Source organism: Atractosteus spatula, chromosome 2 (genome assembly GCF_055471065.1).
Source record: "Atractosteus spatula isolate fAtrSpa1 chromosome 2, fAtrSpa1.hap1, whole genome shotgun sequence".
NCBI lineage: Eukaryota > Metazoa > Chordata > Actinopteri > Semionotiformes > Lepisosteidae > Atractosteus > Atractosteus spatula.
Genome location: NC_142707.1, coordinates 8,390,594 through 8,407,806, shown reverse-complemented (window position 1 = coordinate 8,407,806; position 17,213 = coordinate 8,390,594). Strand labels below are relative to the sequence as shown.

Here is a 17,213-nt window from a genome sequence, read left to right as displayed (position 1 = left end):
AGACTAGTTCTCTTCCAGAGGCTGCGATCAGCTCTGCTGAGGGCCTGAGCAAAAGCTTAACATTGACTGCAAACGTAACCAATCCCTCACTGTCAACATGCTTTAACACAGGAGCCTCTGTCACTGGTCTCTACAACATACACACCCTCCTCAGTCCTGTCTGTGTAACTAAAGCTCTAAGAAATTCATCTGGGACTCAGAATAGCCTGACAACCATATATTTCAATCTGAAGTGTCATGCTCCTCGTCAAACCACACTAACTACTAGCTAGTTATACAAGATCTGCCTGATGATGGACAGTTGTGTCTGTATTTAAATTACAAACTGTAGCTCTGTAAACTGACAATTGACTTAAGAAATGAAAATGCAAAGTTGATTCCTCATGAAACCAGGAATGTCTATATTTTGGTTTGTTTCTGTGTGTGGCTGTGTTTGATGAGTTGAGGTTTCAGGGTGAAATGTAGTGCAGTAAGGCCATTCTTATGTGAACATGGCAGGCCTCTGAAGCACAGGCCTTCCAAAAAGAATAGGGGAAAAGTGCAGGAATCCATCCATCCGTTTTTAACCTCTCTATCCAGTACAGGGTCACCGGAGAGCCAGAGACTGTCCCAGCAAGCCACGGGCACAAGGCAGGATACACACTGGACAGGGCACAAACTCAAACACGCACACACCAGGGCCAGTTTTCCCACAAGCCCATTAACCTCCCAGTATGTGGAAGGAAACCAGAGCACCCAGAGGAAACCCACACCAACACAGAGAAAACATTCAGACTCTATGCATGTAGCGCCCCAGGAATTGAGCCCAGTGTCCAAACACCACCGTCCCACCCTAGTGCAGAAATCACAAAGGCAAATGGAACAGAAGCAGACTGGCAAACATGAAGCACTTTCGCCGGCCAAATGGTGCCCCCTCCCTTCCTCATGGCTCACCCCAGGGTTTATATGATTGTGGTTTCTATTCCCATCACAGCTCAAGGCCAGAAAAGATCCTTTAGCCTTCTGTAGGGAAATAAAGACTGTCCACGTGTAATCCCTCGCCATCATCATGACTGCAGCTCCCTGGGCTGTGCTGCAACACACTGACCAGTGCTGGCCCATCAAGCTAACAGCCCATGCAGTAGTCCCATGGCACGCGCAGACACAGAAGAAAAGGACCACACCAGGGAACTCTGGCAACAGGATACGACTGCTAATTAAACCTCAAACAGGTGTTTTAAGGAAACGAAGGAGCAGGTAGAACAAGTATTTAAAAATCCCCGTGAAAGTATGGTAGATAAGAACCATAGAAAAGGTACCGGAGAGAACGAGAACAGTACCAAGTAGAGAATGTTTATCATTTTTCAAAATACTAATCAGTGATTTGAAAGGTGACAAACCAGAGACGCCATTTGCTTGCCATTTGGCCCATCTTGCTTGTTCAGCAGATAAGGAATCCTCCAGATGTTTCTTATAAGACACTAGGGTATTGCCTTCATATACAGAGTTCTTATGTTAAAAACACCTCACATATGAAATGTCTTGATTAAGAAATCTTCAGATAGTGTTTCATTATGGCTCAGTGGTTTATTCTTGTTTCGTTCTCACTTCAGTCTCCCATGAAATGGGCTGAAGAACACTGGTCTATGGTTAGTGCACCTTATGACAAGACAATAGAATTTTAATTTTCTAGTTGAGCCCATACAAATTCTAAACTGTACCCTCTTCAGTTCTCAGATTTGCAGGTCACTTAGTGTTATTAAAGACTAACACTTTGGGGTGTCTAATGCAGAAATGTAAAATCTGCCCAAAGTGCCAAATTTCGGCCTTAAAGCCGCCTTGATAATCTGCCCTAGCAGCAAGCTTTGACAGCAGTGCTGAAAAACATTTTCTAGTACTGGCACAGAGTTCGCTATCCAGTGTGTCCTGGCATGACTATTTGAATGGACCTTTCCTCCTCTGTTTTCTGCAGGTTGTTTACACAGCACATGGCAAGGAAACAATTGCTTCAATGTAAACAAGCCTTTTTCACCTCCCCTGACCGGCAGTGTTTGACAAGTGAATGAGCTTCCAAGGCTCAGACCAGAACCAGAAATAACTGCCTACAAAGACAGGAAACATTTAGTTACACTTTCTGAGTTTATTTAGAGGTTTGAGGACTTTAAACACTTGGTAAAACCTTTGAAAGGGACGAAACACAGTAGAAACAGACCTGATACATTATTATCATTATACATGACCTTATATTATAATAATTCGCTCCTTATGTAGGTACAGGGATTTCAGTTCTTCCAGTTTCCTGTACAACCTCCCGTGTGCCTCAGTTTGTCTCTGATTTAGTGTGGTGGATGTGTCTAATTTTGTCTTTCCGGTGGTGTGAGAGGAATGAAGAGGCCTCCCAGATGGATGACCACAGCTATTTTTAGGAAGTATGGAAGTGCCCAGCTCTGAAGAAGTGTGCGCCCCTCCAGGGTAAGAACTTGTGTCATTCAGTGTTTTGTCATCTTAGGATCATTTTTACAAGGCAATGTGTTGTCACAATTTGTCATGCGCTTGTAATCTTAGTTTTCCTCACAGAAACTAAGCCTTCACTGAATCTTCTGCGGTGCGGTGAATAAGTCTTTGGCCTTGTCACTGACAGGTTGCAGGTTCAAGTCTCTGCTGGAGCCTCTTGCTGTTGTTCTCCTGAGTGACTTTGCCCCAGGTGCTCCTGTCCACCCAGCTGCATAAGTGGGGACCAGTATTGCTGGGGGGCATCCCCAAAATGGTAAGACAACAGAAATGAGGATGAGCTCTATCCTGATAAACCACTGTGACTCTTGGGGCAGACAGTTGGCTGAGCGAGCAGGGGAGTGATATCATTGAAACACTCATTACTGTGACAGATTATGAGTTCTGTTACATTGTCACCACTCTTGCAGAAACATGAACAAGGAGTCATTTTAGTTTCTTGCAACCATTTCCCCAAGGCCAGGCAATCAGCTGTATTGTCACTGAAAACCTCATATGGGCGTACAGACCTGATGGCAATCCACGTTGTGTCTGACAGCTCAGTCTCTTGGCTGACTGAAAATGGTCAAGTTAAAAAGCTACACACTCTGACGTCCCCAAATGATATACGATTGAAAGAGTAATTACCTGAAACTCTGGACCCAACACACTCTCTGACTGGGGAATACAGCCTTTGAGTCAAGATGGTTTGGAAACTGGAATAGCTGAGCTCTTCCAAACTTGCCACAAACACACTCACACATACAGTCATCTGCAGTTCAAACCAATACCATCGCAGGGTCAAACTACAGGTACAGGTAAACTACAGCATGCCAGCTGTTACAACAGTCAATGACAGGGGTGTCAGAAATTCAGCCTGCAGGCCAGGTCCAGCCTTCTGAGCTCATTTGATCAGCCCATGTAGCAGGGTCAGTCCAAGCCTCAGTCAGGATACAGTTCTGGTCATAGCGGAACCTACATGACCCACACTGCCCACCTCCTGATGGTGCTACTGTATCTGTCTTACATGCACAGCAATCCCTGTGCATCTGTACCTCTGTCCAGTCGTGGTGTCTCTGTTTGATATTGTCTGTCTGATTACTGCAATTTAAAGGGAGGTAATTTGTTGTAAAATACACCATAAACGTGAAAGACAACAAATAATTCATCCTCTGTAATAGGTGTGTCTGGTATTTTGATCATCTATGATAAGCATAGCCTGCCTGATGTACATTTCAATCAAATGTGGCCTGGATAGCAAATGAGTCTGACACATCTGGCCTATGAGACTTAAAGTTCACATCCCTGACCAAGGTATTCATTAAACACTGTACACCTTATGAAAGATACACTTGTTTATTTTTCCTGAGTTGCAAGACATCAACATCACTAAAGTCTATGAAGATGCAATTTACATATCCCAGCTTTGCATCGTAACCATTCCCATTTTGCTTCAGTTACTGAGTTTATATTCTGTTGTACATTACAAGAAAATGCAGCATGCCTAAAAATATTTTATGAATATGTCCAATACATCTGTGGTATACCTAGCAAAGCTCTTATTTAAGCCCTGTCTCTCACTGACCTATTTCTCAGCCCTGCGCAAACAGAGAACACCCAGCCTCATCTCCCAAATGTGGCATTTGAAATCAGCATGCTACTGGGACAACGCTGAGCCTGCTGTTCTGATTCTAATATCACAAAAATGTCAGCCCTTCCCCTTGGCTTCACGAAGGAATTAGTGCTTATCCTCAGTCTGTACCACTCCTATCCTTAATTAGTCATAGATGGGAAAAGACATGCTTGTCTTGAGTCTAATAAAAGTGAAAGTGAAGTGCCAAGTCCTATACTTTTATTGTGGAAGAAAACCCTGCTTTGCTTAACTGGAACTGGGTTCCGACTGTCTGGCAAGCATATCGATTAGTTTTCATGATCTGGCTAGAATGGAGATCGGATGTTTTGGAATAAGAAGCCCTTATCATCTGTATCTTCATAATGTGTTTATTTTCTAATTTCCTGTCTTGTTCAAATGCACACCGCAAATCTATTTACATGGTATTTTCACTGGAACAGTTGAAATATGCACTACCCTGGCGATTGTTTTACAGTTCAGATTGTGTGAATTCCAAATCACAGCGCATAAAGGTTTTACTGTTTTCACTCCTAAGCCCTGTAACATTTCTCATGCTGCCTGAAGTTCCTTTGCAGCACTGCTCAGGTAGTGAAGTAACAATAATATTTACTGGGAGAGCATGGGCAGTGTGCCATGCTGTCTGACGTTTTACAAAGAGCTCATTCTGCATGCGTTTAAGGGGAGTGTGCTTTTCAAGGAAAGGGATTGGTCTACATCGGATCTGTGTTCCCTTCTTCAGAGGCAGGATGCAGTGCTGGTGCCAACACCGAGGCTCAGCTCCTTGAGATCAAACAATAAGAAAGTAGGATACAGCACAGCCCAGTGGAACAATGATTTTGCAACCTAAGCTCTTGCTGAGAGAGGGACTTTCTAATCTTATCACCTCGGCTCAAATTTCCAAACACCACCTGATTAGTTTTTTCCCTAAGAAGGCTGTGTTCTATCGCTTCTGCATTGACCTAGTTTTGACAAATATGTACATTTGTGCAGCTACGGCAGTGCTTTTGTATTGTAGACACAATTGGGGAAATAGCATCATGCCTCTCTCTCCCTGGTAGAGCTGCTCTGTACATAGGACCAGCAATGTGAGGTTTAGATGAATGTTCAGAAGATAAAGGTCACCTGATTTCTAAACACCAGACTCTTCAACAATATAAAGGTTTATGGATCTGACAAATGTCCTGACTCAATAATGTCTCTGCAAAGGGCAGAGAAGAGGGGAAGGGAATGGTTCTGTAGTGCAGCATCTAGAAAGGTAAACCAAAAGTCCCAAGACTGAATGGAAAATCTACAGTCTTCTGGGACGGTCTGTTGTGCAACGAGAAGAAATGTTTTTTTTTTATTTATATCTTCCTGGCCTGAATCCTTCACTCTTGTTTCCAGGGGAATATGGGCATTGGGACAGGAAATGGGGGGTGAATAAATCCCATTTGGCATACAGAAAACATCAGTTTAAAACAATTCTTGCCAGCCCTTCTATCATTGCACGTAACAAGACCATTAAGACATAATAGGATTTGTATCCTGAAATTGTAGGGAGAAGGAATTTCAATCGGATTTAGGTCTAAATACCTTAAAATCGGAATACAGATTTATCCAAACTGGCACTGATACAGCAATGGTTTATAGTGAGACCTACAGAGTAAGTCAGCAGTACATGCAATGAAAACTTTATGTGCTTTGATTTTGAAAGTGACCTTAGTTAAAAAAACATTTTTCACTAGAACTTCGTATTTTTTCATTGATATTATATCACCGCAGTCTCTTTGTAAGAGGGGATGAATTAAAATGAATTCTATTCATTATGCATCAAGCATATTGTAGATTGTGAATACTATTGCTGCATGATTCTTCGAGTTTCAAAAGCTTTGCCCCCAAGTTCCTGATCTTAAGAAGAGATAACCTACTCATTACCCTTGCACGTCTCTGCTTACACTGAGGTTCTGAGGACACAAATCTAACGTTTAACTTCTGATGAATTACTCTACAGCCGAATTTGTGCTACAGGAGAACTTACACACGAGGTTCTCTTAGGAGAACGAAGCCAGAGGTTTCTGCTTTTGCTCAGGTGCCAGCAAGATCAGGCTGTTCATTTCCCTATGGACATGAAGAGCTGTTTTTCAGGTCAGCAGCCAGTTCTCTCATCTGTACATCAAACTCTTGGCAGTTCTTTTTCAAAATATGCACACAAGTGTTTGTCAGCTAGGGCATTCTGGCTTTCATAAAGTTATTACTCGGTACTGCCAATAATTTAGGAAAAAAAAACACTCTTCCTTTTTATTTCTTCAAAGAAGGTTTTTACCTGAAACAATTAACTGTACAAAAGCCATTGGGCTACATTTGCTATACATGGCCTGTAATGTCTTGTTTATAATACCATACTCCACAGGCTGAAATAATAATAACAAAGCCTGCAATGACAGTCCTGATAGATGGCTGTTTTTGTCACAGATGTTTAAACAAGCAACAGTCTAAAGGAAACCACACCCATATAGAAAATGGGCATTTTAACCGATGAGTCACTTCACAGTGACTGACTGCAAATGGTCCCGGTTTAACATCTCTCTCACAAAGTTCATCTCTCCAGTTACGTACCACAAACCTCCAGCTGGGTGCAAGGTTCATAGGGCTGCGGGTTTACTGGAAAGCAATTGCACAAGGTAAACTTCAGCCCTGCAATTGATGGCTGTTTTTCTTGAGATTAAAAACCCCAAAAAAACTGATGGCTTGAAAGCCACAATCAGATGCAGGGCCAAACAAGTACCTTGTGTAATCTGTTTTCCAGCAAACATGCAACAGAAGAGAAGGTAGACATTTTTCTTAGGCTAATTCTCAACTGGCTGGTGTATCACACAGATCTGTTTTGATCTGGTACCTTGGAGGTAACTCGAGTCCGTGACTGTATTCCCCCATCCCCTCACTGGACAGTCATATTTTACTTTGCATAGAGGTTCCGAGGTTAAAAACCTTTGTACCTTACCTCAGAGCCCTCTGGTGCTGCAGATTCATATAAAAATACAAGTGTCACTCCGTAATAACCACCTTGACGCCTGCAGATACAAGCCACGCTTGGAGAAACCCTTCAACAAGTGGCTTCCCAGTATCAGCGACGCTGTTCCAAAGGGATATGTGTACAAATCTATACCATTCTTACTAGTTTACAGAAGCCATACATTTTGTCAACAGTATTGGAATGTACAACACTAAGTTGTAGGTGTCAGCTTCAGAGTACAGAATTTATTCCTGTAATTAAACAACCACCTCGTTAAGGCTGGCACAAGTTTAAAGAGCAGCTGGACAACCAGCACCAGCTGCTCTCGAACCAGGATGTTATGGTGTCATGGAAAACACTCACCCCTCATCAGGGAGCAGGCACTAGGAAAGGATTGTTCCACTTGCTCTTTGCCCAGTGCTGGTCAAAAGCCACCCCATCCCACCTCATGCATCACTTTGACACGTATCCCACCCCCAACACCCCTGAGCATCACCCACTTTAAAATAAAGCCTCTGCTTTAGATCGGGGGAAAAAAAAAAACAAAAAAAACCACAAGTTGTGGATTTCAACATCCTCATTGCACAAGGCAAAAAGCTCATCACACAAAACAAAATGTAAGAACTCATGTCAATAAGTGCCAAGAACAAAGGTCTGTATGAGTCATAGTGTTCATTACCACGAACAATGTGCCAAGTTGTTTACTTTGCGGCAGTACTGCTTAACACCTGCAATGAGGAATGCTCGGATACCCTAAAATACAGGGATCAACCACCTAAACCCAGATTTTTTTTTACTATGTTGCATAAAGTTATTAGGGAGAGGAAAAATGCAGTTACTTGTTAAATATTATCTGCTGTTTAAAAATACAAAAATGGCAGCATAGGACAAAGGCAACACAGGTAAACCTAATTAGTAAATATTTAGCAAATTAAAGCTAAATAAAGTTAATGAATGCTTTTCTATAATGGTTGCAACAAACCCAGAAGCTTTTTAAAAAAAGAGCTATGTAAACTTATTCCCTGAGAGTATATCAGACCAGCTCCACACAGTCTCCATAGGTGCCCATGACTACTATAAATCTGCAGCTGTACAAAAAAAACCACACATACACAAAGGCTTCTTGAAGGATCTTGCACTTTATTCAATTTGACATGTAATTTTTTTTAAACGTGGGGGCTTGTATTTCAGGAACGGGAGTGGGTCGAAATCTAGTTTTGGGGAGGGGGTGGAGGGAGAGGTGGCAGATAAATAGAAAAGGCACTTTTACACTTACAGCAACCAGTAGGCCGATCTCTCAAATAAAATGAAAACAAGAGAGCAGGTAAACAAGCCGGCTTCTCTGTACAACACCGGCCAAAATCTGCCTCTCTCGTCGCAAAAAAAAAAAAAAGAAGCCCAAGTGGTTATGCTCACCTATCCACTCAAGAATATTCCACACCAGCCAGAACCCTGCGAGAAAACCCAAGGCTTTTCTGTAGGACACCTCGGCCCACAGGGGTTGCTGGAAACAAATGAATTATGGCATTCGGAAAGAAAAAAAAACCTAAAAGAGCTGCCTTCTGAAGCTCGGGCTTCTCTGTATCGACGCAGAGCTTCAGAGTACAATAATAAATAGGAAACAACTAGACAATCATTTTTCAAGTATTGAGAGCTTTGTTGACACCCTTCTTTATGCCATGATGGGAGCTGGTTTCTCTGTATCTACACCTGCTGTCATGACAGAAAGGGAGCTGAAATTTCACCTTTGTTGAAAAGAAACAAAGCAGAAGCCGCCCTCAGAAGGAGTGCTTCCGCACTGCCGGTGGAATTAACTTTCTCAGAAAGAAAATAAAACGTCAAGTACCAGTGTGTCAATCCTACAGACCTCGGGTACAAGGGCCTTCTGACATTTCTGCATTACATCACAAGGCACCCGTGACCTGCGCTGGGAGAACAGGAAGGTCACAACCAAGGTTTGGCTAGTGCTTCATCCACGATGCATAGCATTTTTAAAAAACCTTCGTCACAAGGTGTACCATTGTAACACAACGTCCCGCAACGAGAGGGGCCCCAGCAAGGAAAGGGGTTACTTTTTATTGGGCAAGGGGGGATAAAACATTTTTTAAAAATCTGCTACGTTTTTGATTAAATACTCTATATAACCAGAGCCCTGTTTCGGGTCATCTAACACATTAAAAACTACGCACAGACTTCAGAAAAAGCCTATTAGATAACAGCAGGCAGCCATGCACTGCAAAAGCCTTGCTGAAGCAGGATAACTTAGTGTGCGGTATCTCGTTTTAAGAAATCAATGCTTTGAGCTATTCTATGTCTCGCAATGTGCTGGGCATTCCCGGGAGAGAAGTACAATGAATAATCGGGTGTGTTTTTGAGCTGTAAAGACAAATACCCACTTGTCTCACAAGCTCTTTAATCATGCCACCTTGCAGTTCTACTGTGTAATATTTATTCTAATTCAGCCAACAGCCAGCCTTTTTATAGAGGGGATAAAACAGACCGTTACAAATCCGTTGAGGGTAAGAGGAGATAGTCGTGTTGGGGGGGGGAGGGGGTTCGGAGAGCACCAGTGGTCTCAAGTTACTAAATCAAGGGTCAGGCCCTGGGAATCCATGGACTAGTCTAGTCTCAAAAAAGTACAGACCCCACAACGGAAAAACCAAGATGAATGAGTACATTCAGATGGAACAAGTGCCATTTACGAAGCCGATCTCTTATGGTCCCATACACACACAGACTAAGCTAACAGCAGCTCGGAGTGGTCATGAAGTAGAAGATGAGTTAGGAGAAGACAGGGTTTGGGGTTTTGATTTTGTTTAGGAGGAGACTTTTGGGCCTTTTCCCCCCTAAGACCTGGAAGGCTTCTCTGTAGTATACACCAACAGGCCTGGGGAAAAAAAGCTTAACAAGTTTAGTATTTGAGCTTTTTGGGCACCTCCCAAGGGAAGGAATCCCTACCAAAGTGGCCATATGCAGCGGTCCTCTGATAAATGGGTTTCTTCAGGTCCAGATCCCTGGAATACACAATTTCTTCATTTAACAGCCGCCACAGGGATTTCTTCTTCACACACACAAACAAGAATGAGATCCAATTCTCGGTCCAGGCACCATCACCAAACATTCACTTCCAGTGTTTTTACAGGGTGTCTCTGATTTTCAAATCCCACTAGGAACAGTAACTTACACATTTTAGAGGAAAGATCATATTCTCCCCCCCCCCACCCCCAAAAGCAAAAACCTCAATAGACAGAACCTAGAACAAAAGGCCCTGCTGGTCGAGCGGATAGGCATTCTTTATCGCCCCCCACACACACAGAAAAACATCCTGAACTCCAAGGAAAAAAATGGACAGAGCAGGAAGAAATCACTTACCCACGCTAAACATCAAGCCACTGGACTTGGTTGGAATTCTTCAGTGAGATGAGAACTGTATTCATGGGTCTCGTTACACATCCCCCTTTGCAGTTAGCTTCTGTAGTTAACGCACCCTTTGCACTAAGCCTACCGTTGCCAGCTGTTTGCTTTCAGTCCTTGTGAATAAGTACAGGGTCGAGGAAAATATGGAGGGGCAGTAGCTAATCAAAGTCTAAACCATCCAGCTCAGGCGAGAATGAGAACCCACGGAGCTAAGTCATGGAAAGATAGCCCGTCACTCCTATACTTTACCTGACGATGACCCCAGGTCGGAGATCAAAGTTCTTCTTGACAATCTCCAGAAGCTCTCTCTCGCTCTTCTGGGAAGTCCCATAGTGGAAAATGGAGACAGACAGCGGATGCGACACTCCAATTGCGTACGAGACCTACATTGTAAATAGAGCAGCGCTTTTCGTTAAGCAAGGGGAGGAAACAGATCAAGAGTTCATGCATTGTCTCAGTCACACAAAGAGGCGATATTCTCAGGTTCTGGTCTTCATGCTTTGTAAAGAATTTATACTTTAAACCAGATTGTTTTTGCCTGACGTACACTGCTAAATCTCAGTTTTTTGCTGCATGTGCAATAATATAAGAAAGTAGAGTAATATTCAAGATTGGGGTTGTAATAATGTGAAACATCAAGACATCAATACTTCAAAAGTCACATGCATTCCTTTCTAAATATTAGGAGCTTGTTTGCCAGACCCAGAAGTGTTACGCCTGCTGGTCAGGAGTGCATGCAGCAGGCTGCAGGCTGGGGTGGCCCGTTAAGAAACCTCACCTGGACCAGAACCCGCTTGCACAGCTCGGCCTTGACCAGGGACTTGGCCACCCAGCGGGCGGCGTAGGCAGCTGACCGGTCCACTTTGGTGTAGTCCTTCCCAGAGAAGGCGCCGCCTCCGTGCGCGCCCCAGCCCCCGTAGGTGTCCACAATGATCTTCCGGCCAGTGAGACCAGCATCGCCCTGCAGACCAGAGGGGAGCCCGTTCAGTCAGAGCACAGGGGACGCCCTGGAGGATCTCTGCCAGGCGAAGGACTAAGCCCTGACCGATCGGAAAGCTGGACTCACCTGCGGGCCCCCGATGACGAAGCGGCCGCTGGGCTGCAGGTGGTAGATGGTGTCGTCGTCCAGGTAGACGGAGGGCACCACAGCCCTGACCACCTTCTCCTTCAGCGCGTCCCTCATCTCGTCCAGGTGCACGTCCTCGTCGTGCTGCACGGAGACCACGATGGTGTGGACCCGCACCGGGATCACAGCCCCACGGTCCTGACGGTACTGCACGGTCACCTACAGGGAGGGGGGGCCGCAACATCGTAAACAGAGCAGCACTTCCCACAGAGATCAAGAGTTCACTCACTGTCTCGGCCACACAAAGAGGCAATATTCTCAGGTTCTGGTCTTCGTGCCTCGTAAGGAATTTATACTCAAAACCAGATTATTTTCGCCTGACCTACACAGCTAAAACGCTGCAAAACAAACTTGAGGCATGCAGGGCGATTCCAGGGTGCAGAAAGCTGAAGCAGAGACAACCGCAGCAGGAAGTTGGTTATCAACAGTGTGGACAGACAGCAGTCCAACTCGGAAAGCTAGAAGGACGCACTTTACGATATGAGCCAGTTAAAAGGTCAGCATTACAAAATAACCTGAGAAGTCACGCCATGCAACACAAAGATAAAATCTCCCCGAGTTTCTGAAATACTGTGAAGATGTGCACTTTGAGTTAGGGCTCTCTGGAGATACAGACTATAGAGCAAAGTTCAACTACACTCTTGCAAACGCATCTTATCGGCCATGACCAACATTTCATCACCTGTGCACTCCCTGTACTTTCCATATACATTTGCATTGCTTTGTGCATTTTTTTTTTAAGGGATAAGAACAAGAGCAGCTGAGGCGACGTCGATGAACCAGCCTCTCTGAAGACACTCCCTACTCGCTGGCCCCGAGGACTCCGGTGGTCTCGAGGCGGTGGCGGCCGAAGGGCTTACCTGGGTCTTGGAGTCGGGGCGCAGCCAGGGCAGGGTGCCATTGCGGCGCAGCTCCGCCATCTTGGCGTTCAGCTTGTGGGCAAGAACGATGGTCAGGGGCATGCACTCCTCGGTCTCGTCAGTGGCATAGCCAAACATCAGGCCCTGCAGGCAGGCGGGAGAGAGGAAGGCACAGGCGGCACCTTTGAGCGTCCGATCTTGGCACAGGACTGATGGATACGCGACACGTCAAAGCCCTGCTGCCTCTGGGTGAGGGGCAAGTCGAACCACTTTAAATTGCAAAGTGCAAAATCTTAGCAGGCAACAGGAAGTGCTATAACTAAAGTGGGGGTGCAGGGCGGGTCCCCACCTGGTCCCCAGCTCCCACGTCCTCCTCGTTGCGGTCCAGGTGCACACCCTGGGCAATGTCAGGAGACTGCTGCTCCAGAGCCACCAGCACATTGCAGGTCTTGTAGTCGAAACCTAGGGGGAGAAATACAGGACTCCTGTCAGATGAGGTGCGGTGGCTAAGGATCTGCGCCTGTGGCTGGAGGGTTGCCGGTTCATATCCTGCAGCCGGCAGAGGAATCCTACTCTGTTGGGCCCATGAGCAAGGCCCTTAACCCCAACTGCTCCAGGGGGCCTTATAAATGGCTGTCCCTGCTCTCTGACCCCAAGCTTCTCTCCCTGTCTGTGCATCGCATGGAGAGGAAGCTGGGGTATGCAAAAATAGTTTCTTGTATTAGGAATTTGTATATGGGCAATAAAGTGATCTGATCTTATGAGTTTGAACAGCAGACTGCACTCTTTCCATCGCTGCACGCTCTCAGAAACACAGGCAAGCCGTGCTGTGGCCAGTCGAGCTCGGCGTGCCTGCATCGCCGCCGTCAAACAAAGACTTGAGCCCAGGAGGCGTGGGGTGCCAACGCCCACTGCTGGAGCGCCAGCCTCGAGCACGGCACTCACCTTTGGAGGAATCGTCGTAGCCAATGTGCTTAATGGTTTCCCGCACGACCTTCTGATAGTCCACGTTGGCCCTGGATGTGATCTCTCCAGCCAAAAGGATCATGCCAGTCTTCGCCACCGTTTCTGCAGCGAGAACAGAATGTCGACAGGCATCAGGAGCTGAAGCGGCTTAAAAGCTGCCGAACCGAACTAGCGGTCGCCTTTGCAAAGTGAAAGGTGAGGAGTAAATGAAACCAATTAATGCAGTGGGGAAATGAGGCTCCACAGAGACCAGAGTCAACAGGCACAGAAAGGAAACAGCTGGCCTGAAGCCTGAAGATAAGAGCAACAATAGTTACCGCAGGCGACTTTGGCATCCGGGTCCTGCTTGAGATGGGCGTCCAAAACCGCATCGCTGATCTGGTCGCAGATCTTGTCTGTGGAACGAGACACACCCTGCTCAGTTTCTGCAATTGCAATTGTTTTTGTTTTTTGTTTTTTTTTTACACTGACAGAGAGGGGGGGGGGGCTTGAATGCAGAGGCGCTTCTCTGAGACCCTGGGGCATAGCGGGTGTAGTGGGGGGGGGGGGGGGGGGGGGCTGTTCCAAACAGCTGCAGTGCAAGCAAGTGCTGCAAGGGGCACTTCTGCAGCAAGAGCAGACCGCCTCGTGACCGTCAGGCCCGAGAAGAGCGCGCCACAGCCCCGCCCACGAACGCCAGCGATTGGCTGAAGGATCACGGTATACATAAATATCGGGCAAGCCCGCCCCGGTCTGTCTCTACGCTCGTTATGAACTGAACTGCTACTATTGGCTTCCCCGAACGCTAATCGAACAAGGGTGATAAAACGTCACCCCCCCCCCTCCCCTCCCCTCCCCTCAAGGTATCGCCCCACGCCCCTCTGCTGTTACACGTTCCAAAGGACATTTCGCAGAAACGCTGCCTTTGCTTGAAATCCGAAAAGTCAAAACGCACTGAAGTGCCACCGACACGTACAAGAGGCACTAAAAAAAAAAAAACAACCGTTTCAGCAACCCCGGCCTTTCAGACGGGACACACGCCGCCTCCATGTCTCCCACACGGGCGCCAGGCTCCAGAGCGGCGCTCTCGGACCCGGAGGAAGCCACTATCGCGCTGCCCAGTACCCCCCCACTACACGCGCCCCTGCGCGGCCAGTCCCCGCACGGGCTCACGCCGGAGACCGGCGCACGACGTGACACCGGCGGCCCCCGCCCTCCCCAGAAGAGAGGCTCTGCCGCAATACGAGAGGCGGCCATGATGACCGAATGTTCCCGGGCTGAAGCCGACCCAGACGGCAGACGGGAATCCGGGGTGCCCTCTCTCGTTTTGGGCTCGGCCGGCTCCGAAAAACGGCATTCCATCTTAAGGAATACTGCTAGCGGGATTCTGAGAGGGAGTCTGGGGATGCAGACGTTGGTGTTTAAATCCAATTAAGCACAGGAGGTCCGCCATAATCCCCATTGTTCGCTAACCCTGGATGCTGCGGACTTTGGGTTGCGGTCTGTCGGCACTTCCTCAATTGAAAAATAAATAAATAAAAAAAAAGTCATTTTTTGTCTAAAATACCCCCCATTTCTAACCCTGTACATGAGCCTGATGGAAGGGGGGAGGGGATCATCACTGGCAAATCTCTACCGTTTCAGAGGCAACGCGGTCGCGCGCGCATTTACAGAGGAAGACTCGCGCCCGCACCTCGTGGCCCCTTTTCGTCGCTACAGCGGAAATCTACCTCAGCTCGTGCCCGTCAGTGCGCCCAGACTTAAAGGGGCTCCAGTGTGAGATTTGTGGAACAAATTCAATTTTTTTTTTAAGTCATGATACTTAAAATACCCAATACAAGAAAATATAATACAACCAAATACGGGCGTATAGTTATTTACGCAAAGTGGTGAGGATGAGAAGCCACCACGCGTGGCCGGCTTTCCGAGTGTATGATGTAATCGGGCAATACCGGCTAATATAGGACAGTAACGTGCCCAATCAATGTCACGGTCACGGCCGCTCAAAGACTGCTCCTATTTACATAAGACCAACAGGACCAAGGTCTACCGGATATTTTTAAACAATTTTACTCATGACGTATATCGCCCGCACAAGCCATTGTCTGGAAGCGCCCGAATTTCGACGTACACATACGACACACGGACAAGGGCAGCCCCGCTTAGCCAGCTGCACAGAGACACGGAAACAAACCTGGGTGACCTTCCCCGACAGACTCCGAAGTGAAGAGAAAGCAGTCTTCCTCGATCAGGGAGCTGTGGAAGTCGTTGATTTGTCCATTCATCATCTTCAAAACTGGATTTAAAGCTTACCAATATATTCTCTGCTTTAAGAATTCTCAGGTTTATCTAATGATGTATTAGGTATGTAGGGTTTGTTTTTTGGGGACTTTTTTTCCTCTTTTTTTTTTTTTACTGCCCTCCTTACCAAACAACCTGACTGGATCCTCTTGGCTGAATGTGCCGGCAAACTCCTGCACAGCAGCTTTTATCCGCCTTAGAAGGGGCTCTGACGTCACAGAGGCGCGCCCTCGAGCCCTCCTCTTTCGCTTCTTTTCGGCTTTAGCGGGCGGAACCATTTCGGACCGAATGGGTGGAAACGTATATCATGTGAAAGATTGCAGGCGTTGTTTGCTGAAGTCTACGTGGTAACAGCTCCTTCAGCTGACACGAAAATCCGTGGTAATGTTAATTACGCGTCGCCGTCCGCGTCGTCGCCAAGCTTCGTATCCGACAGAGGCACGAAGGCGAATCTTTCTATCCCTCGCTATAAAATCGACTCTTCTCAGACGCTGAGTCAATTGGAGTCGAGGAGATTGGCGAGCGAAGATGTTCGGGTGCTGTGGTTCTGTGCAGAATTAAAAGATGTGTAGTTAGCCAGACAGCTGCACTTAATAAAAGCAGAAATCCATAGCAACACATGGCTTCACCAGGGCCGGTGTAGCTGAAATGTGTTTTTGACATGTTTTGACGTTATTCATTTATATTTAGTAAATCTCTCAGGCTATATTTGTGTACAACTAAGTACCCTTGAATCCTCAAAATTCAGTAACGCTGGCTATGCTTCATTCAGCACAATTTAGAAAATAAAATGTTCATTGTGTATGAATTATTTTCAAATACATTATAATTGTTGTTGTGGTGGTGGTGGAGGTTGTTGTTATTGTTCTATTAGAATATATTTTCTTTGTATTTATGTCGCTACTATTTGTGCAATAATAATCTTCAAACTGGCGCAAACCGATGTCGGACAATCCATGCGGAGAATGACTGGGTATGGATCGGGTGATGTAATTCGTGAACGAGTCGTCTTTTCTATCCTACCGACTTTGGATTTGTTCCAAGGGCATTGAACCTGACATGAAGGCCAGGTTAATTGGCTTCTCTCGCTGTTTTCGAGCGTGCGTTCTGCCCTGTGTTGGACTGACGTCCTGTGTTCCGGGGGACTGCTAACACATGCAGTATAAACGGCTTTCTGGGTGGGTAAAGGAGTTCCATATATACAAATATACTGCAATCAAATATGTCTGACAATCTCATATTAGACACGCTCAAATAATATCTTCCGCATGTAAACAGATCCAGTGCTTTTCACATGCCGTTACAATATGATGGTTAGTTAAATCACATGATTAACATTTTTTAATAAAAAAAACATACCTGACCTGTTAAACCAAATCTTTCTTAGGTGGCTCTGTGCTTCTGGGCAGATTATACAACCCACTCCTGCCTTCCTGATGCTAAGGGTTCTTTCAACAAACATTGTTTTCA

At 46.1% G+C, this 17,213-nt stretch overlaps 1 protein-coding gene across 1 annotated transcript; it reads right to left on the bottom strand.

The window, feature by feature from the left end:
• Positions 1–8,214: 8,214 nt before the first annotated feature.
• On the bottom strand, positions 8,215–15,974 carry LOC148839136 (S-adenosylmethionine synthase). The gene is made up of 9 exons (XM_088909142.1): positions 15,637–15,974; positions 13,781–13,858; positions 13,443–13,565; positions 12,847–12,959; positions 12,498–12,641; positions 11,578–11,796; positions 11,290–11,472; positions 10,761–10,894; positions 8,215–10,108 (listed from the first exon to the last, which is right to left on the bottom strand). Exons 1-9 carry the CDS (start codon positions 15,728–15,730, stop codon positions 10,006–10,008), a joined length of 1,191 nt encoding a protein of 396 aa, XP_088765268.1. The 5' UTR covers positions 15,731–15,974; the 3' UTR covers positions 8,215–10,005.
• Between the last annotated feature and the right edge of the window lie 1,239 nt (positions 15,975–17,213).